Source organism: Fusarium venenatum, assembly GCF_020744135.1.
Source record: "Fusarium venenatum strain MPI-CAGE-CH-0201 chromosome Unknown EDB82scaffold_4, whole genome shotgun sequence".
Classification (NCBI taxonomy): Eukaryota; Fungi; Ascomycota; class Sordariomycetes; order Hypocreales; family Nectriaceae; genus Fusarium; species Fusarium venenatum.
The window spans coordinates 7,532,508-7,545,246 of NW_027072132.1; the positions used below are offsets into that span (position 1 = coordinate 7,532,508).

Here is a 12,739-nt window from a genome sequence, read left to right on the forward strand (position 1 = left end):
AAAAAGCCTTTGGAAGAATTTCTTATATTTTATGCCATCTACTCTCTCACTAGCAAGCACCTTAACACCAGTCTCAACAATCAATTTCTCCCTTGCGCTAACACCCTTCTCTCACTCTTCCCTACAGAGCTCACACCTCCCTGACCATAAAACCTTCAAGTTGATTACTAGTGCGCTTAGCATACTCATCAGTAATACGCTCATAGTCGTTAATCCCTGATCCCCAGCTAGCCTTCAAGCTCTTCTGGTACGCCTGCTCAGGTGTTGTTGGCACTTTTCCCCCTTCAGCGTTGAAGTAAGACGGTGTGCAGATGGACAAAGCAGAGAACCACGCTGCACGCTTTGCAACTTCGCCTATCCACTTTTCCTCGTCTTTCCTACAAGCCTCAATCACTAGACGTTGAGGCTGGCTGGATTCTTTTGTCGCATGCGCAATGATGTGTGCAATTAATCGTCCAGTAATATCGTAACCAGATGTCATGTTATACGAGGCTGGACCACCAGGACCGAAGCGACTGAAAAGGTTAGGAAAACCGTTGGTAGCTACACCGAAGAGGGTTGCAAGATCAGGCGAGGTCCATTTCTCTCTTATGTGACGTCCGTCACGACCGATTATACTGGCTTTGATATTGTCCTCAGGGAGCAACTGGTTTGCAACAGTGAAACCAGTAGCGAGCACGAGGACGTCAACTTCTAGCTCATGGCCACCCACGACGATGCCGCGCTCTGTGTAGCGATCAATTCCCTTGCCATCTGTGTCCACAAGGGTCACGTTGGTACGATTGAAGGTGGAAAGATAATCGTCGTTAAAAGTTGGTCGTTTGCACCACCCAGGATACCATGGCTTCAACTTCTCAGCCGTGCTAGGGTCCTGGACCTCGCTGTCGATACGAGCACGAAGCTCATTAGCAATGGGTTCATCCATCCTCAGGAGCCCATCGATGTGGCCCCTTGTCGCGGCTTGCTCCATCAGCTTTGAGGAGCTACCAATCAGGCCGGCTCTAGCTTGGTTCCTGGACCAGCCGTCGTTGACGAGGTCTACAGGCTCCGGATCTGCAGACATAAAGCTGTTCAAGTTCGTCATCCGACGACGCTGCCATCCTGGACCCGATTCCGTCACCTTGGCCCAAGTCTCAGGCGTCGTTTCGTGCTGAGATCGCTCCCCGCAGTATGAGGGAGTTCTCTGAATAACGTAAAGGTGCTTTGCCCATTTCGCGAGATGGGGTACGGCCTGGACCGATGTGGCTCCGGTTCCGATGATAGCCACTCGTTTGTCTTTCAGGTTAACGAGGTCGGGCTGATCCTGGCTACCACCAGTAATGGTGTAGTTCCATCGAGAGGTGTGAAAGATTTCATTTCGAGCACCGAATTCGGCAAGTCCTGGCAGCGCTGGGGCTTTAGGAATGGCGAGTACGCCGCCACAAATGAAGAGGAACTGAGTCTGTACCGTAATATGCTTCGGGGACTGGACTTCGCCAAAAGATTGCGTCATCTCCAAGATCCAACGGCCCTTGGTTTCATCCCAGACATGACTGTCCACTTTGGTCGAGAACATAGCCCGGAATCCGTATTGAGTTGCAATACGTTCTAACTGGCCCCTGATCTCAGCCCCAAAAGAGTACTTGTGCTTTGGCATATAGCCAGTCTCATCCAGTAGCGGCAGGTAGCAATATCCTTCAACATCACACATCAGTCCTGGGTAACGGTTCCAGTACCAGGTACCTCCATACCCGCCGGCAGTGTCGACAAACACAATATCCTGGGGGCTAAAGCCAGCTTCAATAAGGCGAGCAGCATACGTTATGCCGTTGATGCCAGCGCCGACAACGAGGAATTTCGTGCTGTCACCATCTTGAAGGGGTTGGTCTTGGCGAGCGAGGGCCTCGTAGTCCACCCAAGGATCAGCAACAAGTTTTTGGAGCTCAGAGTCGGCGAGATTGATGTATTGGGCCGTTCCCTCTGGCCGAAGGCGTTTGTTTCGCTCCTCGGCGTACTTCTGCACGTTGGTAGTCATTGCGTTCTGTAAACGGGACTCGATTGAGAAATGTAGGGAAGAGATAGTTTGTGATAGTTTGCAGGCAAGTGTAGACTTAAGATGAATCTTTAACTTATAACACTTAGAATGGATTAGATCTCTTTGGCAATAATTTTACTCTTATATATTTAAGCATAGTAATCACCTTATCGACGTCAGTCAAGATAAGCTTAATTCTCCAACGGATAGTCCGCGGGATTTTCAGTATCTATTTTCTTTACCAACTGTCCGGGTTGATGCAAGTGTCCGTCCCGAAAGTTCACCTTACACTGCCCACTGGACGAACAGTCTTGATCAGTATTTCGCGCTCTAGTGGATCTCACCATGGAACTGACAGCATCCGGTGCATAAATATACAATATCTACGGGGTCGGAGCTTAAGTGGGCCCCGCAGAATACGCGAGTAGAAGATCTCAGCATAAAACTGTCTACGGGCGAGGGGTCTTCCGGCAGTTTAAAATGGGTACAACCTTATTCAAGTCGATCTTCAGGAGCTGAAGGAGAAGTTGGGTATACAAAAACTCATTGACAATGCATGGATATATAAGTTGGGGAATGAGTATATTCTTTTTCGCAACTAGTCACCGCGGAAATCCCAGGATAATACTCCCTAGTAAAACTCCAATCATCTCAAAACAAGAAGTAGAAAAACAGAAAAGAACGCAATCAGTATCAGTTAACCGAAAACCCCACAGGACCAGCCCATGTGAAATTTCTGTCAAAGGTCAATACTAAATCAAGGGCTGCCCTTGGGCAGACTCCAACAAACCACCTACCCCACCATCTTCGACCAGAGATGTGATCTCTGATCAGAGTACAGTCTCCACTTAGACTTTGCACTCGCAGTAGCACTTGTAGCACTGCTGGCTGGTAATGCAGTAAACATCACCATTGCACCCAGTGCAACTGCGCTGGTTGCAAGTGCCATACTTACCACATTCATGAATATGAATATTCGGATCGGCAGGGTCAGCTGAGAGGAAGTAGACCTGCTTGTTCTTGATGGGAGAAACAGGGGGAGAAGAGGGAGGGGAAGGGGGAGGGGAAGGGCGAGGAGAAGTGGGAATAGAAGTGGGATACATCTTGACAGTTTCTTACGGATTTCTCAGAGGTGTGAATAGAGGTGTTGCTGAAATGTTAGACTGGATGCCAGACTGCTGATGAGTGTGATGGTTTATTTCAGAATTCATGTGTGTATCGGAAATTATTTATATTGTACTAGAACATGTGAAAGTCGGAGAACACGATTGTTTTTGAACACGTATTGGTTGGTGTCTTTGTCCTTCTACCGTTCACTTGACCCAAATGCAGTGTTCAATGCATTAGCAGTGTTTTTTGTATGCACATTCTTCTGACCCATTCAGCTCTTTGTCCGTGAACATGCATAGCGCTTTGTTGCATCAAAAAGACAGCTTTCAATCTCTCCGTGCAAATGTCGAATAGATGATACCGAACCACTGGCCTTACAATAGAAGTGTCTAGTGAGCAATTAATAATGCTATTAGGTTGCCATTCTGCGAGTACCTTATGTCGGGTTATCCCAACGGTCAATATGAGCGAGTTGATCACAAAGATATTCCCACATTCAGTAACCTGATCACGTATACATGAAAAGGAAGAATAAAATACTCTAGCATTTCTTTGCGACATGTGCTGTTAAGATTCATCCTCAAAATGTTCTTACATGAAGGATGTGTTGACGGCAACGTTATGATTATGCAGCTTGCTCACTTGTCGAACAATGACAGCAAATCACCGAACCTCAAAACACCTGCCTTTTAAATGCAGTCTTCTTTTCTGATTTTCTTCTTTCGGTCATCGAATCTGACCCTGTATTCTTATCCTCCTATCAAAATTCGATCCTGTCTGACCACAATATTTTAGCGCTTATTTTGGTAGACTTGCTTGATGATGAGACTCAATCCTTTATGCGCAGACTTACTTTGGTCAGCAATCGCCACTAGAAGGATTTACTGGAAATTTAATGTGCCTTTCATCGGGCGCATAAAATTCAGCATAGCCCCGAGGTCCCATCCTCAGCACTTGTACATTCCCTCATCACTCTATTGCTGGCTCTGCTTCATTACCACCATGCTTTCAAAACGTATTGGTTCCAGCACCACTTCGAAGAACCAAAATGACTTCTGGTTTAAGAATCACACAGTCAAAATTGTCATTTTACAATGGGTTGATATTTGTGGCGTTTTGAGAACAAGACTGGTCCCTGCCTCGACGTTCAAGAAGATTACCGAATCCAATGAATATCTCAACTGCGCACCGCTCGACACATGCGTCACCACGACTGCAGAATTCATTCCAAAGATTATGCCATTCTTCGTAGACTCTGGTAAGATCTGGCCAGACGTCTCTTCACTGAAGCTTGCAAACCACAGTACCCGTGGATATCATGCTGCTGTCTGTTTTGGTCACGTCGAGTTTCAGAATACGGATGCGAGGCACATTCTGAAGGGTCTGGTCGAAAAGACTAAAGTAAATCGTGGGTTAGAATTCTTGGTCGGTATGGAATTGGAGTTCTGCCTTCTGGTCCCAGGGACCCTAGATCCTGCAGAGAAAGGAAGCACAGGCGTCGCGCATTCATCAAAGATACTTCGATCCAAGGCTTGGCCTCTACTAACCGACATCATCGCAGCCTTGGATGAGGCTGGAATCCGGGTTGAACAGGCTGTAAAAGAATATGGAGCCTCGGCCTACGAAGTCGCACTGTCACCACTACCTCCCGTTGAGGCCGTCGATGCATACATCTATACTATGGAGGTCATCAAGAATATCGCGCACAAAGCTCACCTAACGGCTACATTCTATCCAACACCTTATGCTGGAGAAACAGGCCAGAAGAGCGGGCAACACATCCATATTTCTGCAACTCCCGCGATCAAGGATAAATCCTGGAATCCCGATACAGCCATGTCCGGGTTGTTAAGCCACATTCCGGCACTTACGGCGATTGGGATGGCACAAATCGACTCTTACGAAAGAGTGGGTGTTGGAAAAATGTGTACTGGAGGCTTTGTCGGTTGGGGCGATAATAATCGAGATATGCCAGTCAGAAGAGCTGACAAGAATCATTGGGAGGTTCGGATAAATGACGCTACCTCGAACTCGTACGCCATGGTTGCTGGAATCATCGGTGCCCTACTCGACTCAAAGCCTTTGACAATCGAAAGAGCTACTAGTAAGTTCCAAGATAGTATTGTGAAATTGTTACTGACAACAGCGTAGAATTCACCCTGTTCTACTCAGAAGAGGAGAGACAAAAGATGGGGTTGACAAAATCCCTTCCCAGTTCACTCGAAGAAGCACTGAAAGAGCTTGAAAGTGATATGGACTGGGCAATCTGTGTTTTAGGTCGGGAGTATGTTGAGTGGTTCATTGCGCTGAAGAAAGCAGAGGCTGAGGCTTTGTCGAAGATGGAAGCCAAGGAGAGGAGGCTTCTACTCCTGGATACATTCTAAGTGACTAGTCAAACTTGAGCGTATAGATAAATGTTTTGGACAGAACACGTGTATCGCAATTTCCTAATAAATAAGATCATTAGACCATTTTATGCGGTTTCGAATATCAATCGCTTATATCACCTTGTGCCACACTATTCAACAGCCATCCTGAATCTAAGTAAATCACGCTGTTGAATAGTTTCGTATCTGTCTTCCAACTCCGCAACATCCCATTTACAAGACAACCATCTCCCATTCAGAGCTTCTTTACGCCTCTGTACACCATCGGAGTTAAGTAGCCATACACAGAAACAGCCCACAAGATCAGGACTATCGTTCAGCACTGTGCTAGATTAGCTAAATAATTAGAAACAGACAGCTGATACTCACAGTGCTGAATGTCCTTTGATGCAGCAAGTGAAAATTCACTCTTCATCCCCCCAGGGTGTACATTGGCGACAAAGAGGCCTTTGTCGGCGTATTGGGCATGAATAATTTCGATCATACGAGCTTGTGCGAGTTTGCTTGTGCAGTAATGAGACGTTGTTCCAAAGCCACTGATTCCCTGTGCGGAGATCGAACTAATCACAATGAAACTGCCCTTGCTCTCCAGGAGAAAAGGAAGCAAGTGATGGGCGGCAAGCCAGGTACCCGTGCAGTGAACAGCAAATGCTTTTCGAACGTCACCAACGTCTTCTTCAATAACTGTAGCTTTGGACAATGGACCGGAAAATCCACAATTGACGATGACTGCGTCAAGCTTTCCGTTGAATTGTTCTTTCACGGCGGTGGCTAACTTGACCACATCGGCTTCTGAACTGATGTCGCATGTGACCGAGACAACCTTTGTCGAGCTGTTGATAGAAAAGACGTCCCCAGCTGTTTTTTCCAGGGTTGCTTGTGTTCGTGCTGCGATGATGATGCCTGATGCTCCGGCTGTGGCGAATGACCTGGCTAGTGCTGCACCAGCAGCACCTCCGGCTCCAATAATACAAACGACATAACCCTCAGGCAACGGCGACTTCTCAGGGTCTATAGCTGGGTATGGTTTGTCATGTGTGGTCGAGACAAAGTCTCTGACCTGCTGTGCGTTGCTCTGGCTTGGGGTTGACATCACTGGTAGTTAAGGTGATAAAGTGCGAGCGAAAGAGTAGGTAAATTCGGCGGTCGTCAAATGTCAAGTGATACTTCATTATTTATATCATTCTTTCAATTCTGGCTGTCCAATAAGACTGAGTATCCTCATCCCCACGTTTTCGGACTTTGCCATTAACAACGGATCGACAGGCGCCACTTCATGCGACGTGAGATCTGACCTGACAGTGGAACAGCGCTATTGGTTGTTCCTACGGATTTACCAATGAAACGCCAGTCTTATCTCCGGCCATCACAAAGGTGGGAGTAAATGAGATATGCCTTTATCTTTGAACTTATCCTTGAATAGAATCTAGGTCATATACCGAAACTGCCGGTTGTTGTCGCCCTGCTCAGAGACATCAATCTCAGCGTTGACATCGACAGGCCCGTACAGACTATCCCTGCGCTTATTCTCTCTATTCAACGCAAAATGCATGAATAATGCTAAGACAACTACAAGCCCGCTCATACCACAACCTATCGCGCAACCTGTAGTAAAGTACGGACTGACAAGATATTAGTTTCAGCTTCAGAATGAACAGAACATAAGCCAACTTACGCATCCTCTTTTGGAAACACGGTACTGCTGATGAGAGATGAACATTGTCCAATGGTGAGAGAAATAGCAAGTCCGGCTCCCTTCTTCGAGTCTCCGCCCTGGTTGTTCAAAAGCCAAGTGATATTCATGGCGAGAGCAGGAAAGATTCCACAAGCAGCAAGCCATACACCGGCATATCTCGGACCAGTCTTGTCCATATCCTGTACGCCGGCAAGAATACCATAGCCAACAGTACCCATTGCAGCAAACGATGCTACGATATACCCACGGCATCCGTACTTATCCGAGAAGAATGCAGCCGCGATGCAACAAAGAAAGGCGGCGAAGTAGGCTGGAGCTGTGAGGCCTTGCGCAGTGACTGAATCGTAACCCATGTGGTTGACAATGGTGGGCAGGAAGTTGGATAAAGCAGCGAATGAGAAGTTACAGCAAAAATGCATAATGGCGTGGATGTAGTTCTTGTAGTCAATCAATCCTGCCATAATCTGCTTCCAGCTGACAGATTCTTTCGATGTGTTGTCTTGCAGTTGTAATCGTTGAACGGCGAGTTTTCTTTCGTCCTCATTGAAGAACTTGGCTGTCGATAGTGAGTCGATGAGGAAGAAATAGACCACTGGGGCAAACAGTATTGTCGGAGCGCCCTCTATAAAACGTCAGCACTGTCGTACGGAGAAGTGTGTGAATAAATTACCTATAATAAACAACCACCGCCAGGCCTCTAAGGACCCAGTGATATGTGTTATGCCATATGCCAGACTGGAAGCAAAAGTGTTTGCTAATGGCGACATGCCCAAAAGAATAGACATTCGAAGTCCCAGCTCGCTTCGTTTGTAGATACAAGACAAGAAGTATGGAGCTCCAGCGCCAAACGTGGCCTCAAATACACCCAGAAAGACGCGTGTAACCACTAATTCGGCCATGTTGTGCGCTGCACCTGAGCACATAGCGGCCGTTCCCCAGCTAGAATACGTGAGCTAGAGAACTCCAGGCAGACACGAGACTTACCAAATACACAGACATGATACGTAAATGTGAGCGGGGAAAATCTTCCAAAACATGGTTGTCCATTCGAACAGGATGTACGCGATGTAGAAGGAGTTCAGAACCCAGGCCCATTGTGAGGAGCTAAGACCAAGGGAATCTTGGGCGCCAGCAGTTTTGGCATTGCCTATGTTGCCGCGGTCAAGATAGGACAAAACATAAAGACAACAGACAATGGGCAAAACGCGACGGTCAAGCTAGAATGACAATCAGTAAGTAGTGCTTCGGACGGAAGGGGCGACCAACTTTGCGTTTGATCCGGCGATCTAAATCTGCCGGTACTATGGCATGGTGTTCTCCTGCGTCCCTTGACTCTTCGTTGTCCTTTAAACTGGCCGTACTGGACCGCCGAGGATTCATGGTTAGGGGGGTCCGAGGACGAGCAAGGTTCAAATTTGTAAAATGATGAAGTCGACGGACGCTGAGGGTTGGGGGTCTTTAAGTAGCTGCTGTTGGGGAAATTGATCGGAATCGTTGCATCGCAAATCCATGATCTGCAACTAAATTGATGCTAGTTTTCTCGTTCCCCGCTGAGAGCTGAGACATGCCGAAATGCTGTTCTTGCGCACTGACTGGTGCTGTCGATCATTGCCGGAATGCTGTCCCGGCAATTAAGTAACCAAGAAGCGGGGTTGTAATGCCAGAACCCGACATCGGTTACCATACAATGACAGTGACATAGAACTGAATGCACACTATCGGTATATCTATAGCTAAATGGCACTGTCGTTTATTGGCTTGAAGTTTGTAGTTATTATGGGATATTACAAAAGGATGACTAGTTATCACGTGATTGACTTGAAACATAGCACGGCCCAACAAACATTACGCTGAATTATTGACCCATAACAACTTCTCTCCAATCAACTTCATGTGTTTTTGCAAATAACAATATGCAATCAACTTCACGCGCCAGCCCAGGACCAGAAACACCAGAGTCGTCATTCGAGGACGAAGAGAGATACACAGCTTGTAGCAGAGCCAATAGTCTCAGCCTAGCATATGCACCAGGGTCCCCATCATCAACCCCCGCAGATGATTCCCTACAAAATTGGAGGGATCATGTTCAAGAAATGCCATTCATTCCTGATCCACGGCCGCGAACTCTTACGCCACTTGGATTTCGCGACGATGAGCTAGTCGATGGAGCCCAAAAGCCGGCAAAGCCCCTGGCACTGTATCAATCATCGCCTTGGTTCAAAGTTCCTCCTAATATTCGGCGTGATATCTTGCGCTTGGCGTTTGGAGACCGACGTGTACACATGAGCTTAGCTTATCGACGCTATTATGATCGTGGTTCAGAAGGTACAAAGACAATCGGAGAATGGTGGTGGTTCAGCTGCGTTTGCAGTCGACCCATGCTACCAGGCCAGATTCTAGCTCCTGCGACCGATGAAGTAGGTAATTTGGGCCCTTGGACTGACAATTGCAAATCTGGTAATTCCGTACGACAGAAGGTGGGCGCTATTGGATGGCTTCTCTCCTGTCGTCAGAAGTGAGTATCAAACCACCGCTCTCAAATATTTCATGACTGATTGGAATAGTTATGCTGAAGGAATTGACGTTCTATATTCAACTAATGCCATTATTATGACTGGTCAGGCCATGATATCTCACATCGCGAAACTTCTTCTTCCTCAAAGACTTGCTTCTATGACTTCTATTGAGGTCAGATGGCCTTTGCTGCCAGAACCGCCCAGCAAGTTTGGAACCGTTGCCGATTCCGTATTTGATGATTTCATACAACTTCTTCCCGACTCGTTGGATTTGGATGAGATCAGTATTATTCTAGATATCTTGTCGCCCGCACAGTTCCCATCACTACGGAAACTTTGCATTTCATTCGAGAAATTAGAGCAGTGGTACGACTCTTCGCTAAGTACGGTATATGAGTCTATACTCCAGAGGCTACGATTTTTTGTCAAAGCGCGGCCGAAGCCACTTGTTGAGTGCATTTTCGCATTCCCAGAAGATTTCTACGGGAGAATTACGAGCTCTGGGCTGAACGGTATTGCATCACAACCTTTCAGTCAAGTTTGGGACGACCTGGATGGAAATCTCCACATGACAAGGATTCCGTTTAGAGACAGCTATCCAAAGCCCCCATTTCACTTGGAAAAGGGACAGGGGGTGGGTTTCTGGATTGTGAAAACACATGATCGATCAACGTCAATTAATTCACCTTCTTGGAGCCCAGTATCAGCAGATTGGGATAGCTATTCCCCCTAGCCATTTGCAGCAGACTGCGTTACTTTCCCTAGCCGCAATTAAGCAAATATTGGGGTAATTCTGGGCCATTGACATGAGTTCTTCACACCTTGTGGTAGTGATGTCGGAGAAAAAGAGGGGGAAATGCTAGATCTAATGGGTCGGCCAATTTAAAGGAGGCATCAGATAGTGTGTTAGTGACACTTTGTATTCCATTCAAGCCGTTTCGAATTTTCAATATTTATCAGCCAATTACTTGTTAAAAAATCGTGTGGATATGTGGATGAGACAACTGTGCTATTGGATATTTGACTACATGCTGGTTGCTTCTTGCGTCCGCTTTGAAAGCCCCGCTTGTTGCAACCAGATCTGACTTTGCTCATCTCGTATCTCTTCTTCCTTCTACCACCCTTTAATTTATTGCCCATCTAGTAGGACATCGGCCAGAACCTTGTCTCAAAACTCATCGAAACAAGCATTCCACCTCACCTGCAGTATACGTGTTGACATTGGGCTGAACATTTTGCCAAGATCGTCAAAGTTTCTCAAGATCATATTGCAGAGGCATCCAATTATGGGCTTGTTTATAGATTTTTTGCAAAGAACCTTTTATTCTCGCTGGAGGCTATGGCGCTTATCAAGGAGGCACCTACAATCATTCCAATCATTAATAAGTTACAGAATCTCATCAAGGTAAGTTACTGCAACTCCAACTAATTCGAATTCAATACTAATTCTTTCCTGGATAGCTCGCACCTCGGCCTATCCTATCTGCACTCCTGCAAGATGCTAAGCGGTTTACGCAAAGCAACAGATGGGTAATTGAGAGGGTGCCATCGCAAATCTATTGCTCTGGTCTACTTTTTAGTCCTTCTACGAGTTTGGTGCGGACACATTTCGAACACCTTATTCCTGACTGGACTCCCAACAGGCCTGTGGTCCCAGAAGTCTGGGTTCCAGAGCTTTTTGTATTTCAAGGCCACACGGGCTATATTAGATTAATCGTCTTTCCCCAGCGAGTGATCTTCTTGCCGCAACATCAGCAGACTGCACAACCGGAATATGGGAATATGTCACTGGATCTGAACTCTATTACTTCCAAGAGCCACATTAGTCAATTTTTATTGCATTTTCATATGATGGTTTGAACATTGCATCTGGATACTCGCAAGGGACGGTATGAGTCAGAAATCTTGAGAAGGCGACCCATAATGATCTAGAGGTCGACCTCTCCTATTCTGGCATAATCGTGATTCAGTTTTCGCCTGTAAACAACGAAATATTGGCATCCCTCTCTCGAGACGGGGAATTTCAGGTTTGGAACGTCCCAAACTGCCAACTGCTCAACATGGATGAGGCTGGAGAGGCTGCAGTAGCCTTCTCTTTCTTGCCCGACAGCCAACTTATAGCAATAGGCTCAGAAAGTGGAAACCTGACATTTTGGAACATCAACCAAGAGTCAGTGCAGACAATTGATGTTGGGAAGCACATCCAATCGATTGCGTTTTCGGAAAATTCCAGGTTTATGGTTGTAAACCATGGTACTAGTATTGGAATTTGGGACATTAGCTTCGCACGAACAAAGCTAATTAAAACGATCGGCGGTTGTACCGAAGCTCCAATACCTACCGATTCTTCAATAACCTTCCTTCAGCCAGATGGGAAGACACTTGCCTACCGAGGTTCCCGGGGTAGCATGTGTTTTCAGAACCTGCGTGATACAGGGGAGAGTATACTCAAATTTCACTCTCAATTGGTTAGTCTTAACGGTAAACTTCTTGGAATCAACTATGAATACAGTCACGACCGAGTCATTCTAAATTCCGGAACGGGAGAAATCATCTGCTCTCCACCCGGAATTTCTAGTCCCGAGTTCCATGCTTCGGGAAATATGTTTGCTGTTGCTGATAAGCAACACTATGGATTTTCCCTGTGGGAAACAGAATCCTTACGTGAGAAGTGTGTACTTGGTACTCAACAGATCGTGAATGGGTTAGCTTTTTCAACAACAAATAAGCTTGCAGCATTCTTGTTAAGCCACAGGGGAACTTCAACAATTCAATTATGGGATGTTGCGTCGTGCCAAACCTAATGGTTATTCAATTTCCAGTTCCCATACATCTTTCGATATTTTCGTTTTTCTAGCAGCGGTCAATGCTTGGTGACAAACACGGGACGTATTCCTGTCCCTGATAGACCTAACGAAGCAGGCTTTGAAGATAGAAGAGAGCAAGATTTACCGCAATGTTTATATGTCGTGGACGAATGGATCTGCCAGGGACGCGAGCAGCTGCTATGGCTCCC

The 12,739-nt window shown here is 46.4% G+C and overlaps 4 protein-coding genes across 4 annotated transcripts; 2 read left to right on the top strand and 2 right to left on the bottom strand.

Moving 5' to 3' along the window:
- Window positions 1–130: 130 nt before the first annotated feature.
- Window positions 131–2,048, bottom strand: EDB82DRAFT_580812 (uncharacterized protein; the record flags this gene model as incomplete). The annotated part of the gene is made up of 1 exon (XM_025725864.2): window positions 131–2,048. Exon 1 carries the CDS (start codon window positions 2,012–2,014, stop codon window positions 131–133), a length of 1,884 nt encoding a protein of 627 aa, XP_025594421.1. The 5' UTR covers window positions 2,015–2,048.
- A 1,953-nt stretch (window positions 2,049–4,001) lies between these two features.
- On the top strand, window positions 4,002–5,511 carry EDB82DRAFT_518398 (uncharacterized protein; the record flags this gene model as incomplete). Its single annotated transcript, XM_025725867.2, has 2 exons — window positions 4,002–5,228; window positions 5,276–5,511. Exons 1-2 carry the CDS (start codon window positions 4,127–4,129, stop codon window positions 5,506–5,508), a joined length of 1,335 nt encoding a protein of 444 aa, XP_025594423.1. The 5' UTR covers window positions 4,002–4,126.
- EDB82DRAFT_569880 (major facilitator superfamily domain-containing protein) lies at window positions 5,512–8,888 on the bottom strand. Its single transcript, XM_025725869.2, has 7 exons — window positions 8,474–8,888; window positions 8,192–8,424; window positions 7,878–8,146; window positions 7,187–7,829; window positions 6,951–7,133; window positions 5,881–6,590; window positions 5,512–5,833 (listed from the first exon to the last, which is right to left on the bottom strand). The coding sequence occupies exons 1-7, from the start codon at window positions 8,585–8,587 to the stop codon at window positions 5,643–5,645; spliced, it is 2,343 nt and encodes a 780-aa protein (XP_025594425.2). The 5' UTR covers window positions 8,588–8,888; the 3' UTR covers window positions 5,512–5,642.
- Window positions 8,889–8,905: 17 nt separating this feature from the next.
- On the top strand, window positions 8,906–10,702 carry EDB82DRAFT_518404 (uncharacterized protein). The gene is made up of 2 exons (XM_025725870.2): window positions 8,906–9,722; window positions 9,772–10,702. The coding sequence occupies exons 1-2, from the start codon at window positions 9,121–9,123 to the stop codon at window positions 10,454–10,456; spliced, it is 1,287 nt and encodes a 428-aa protein (XP_025594426.1). The 5' UTR covers window positions 8,906–9,120; the 3' UTR covers window positions 10,457–10,702.
- The last annotated feature ends 2,037 nt before the right edge of the window (window positions 10,703–12,739 follow it).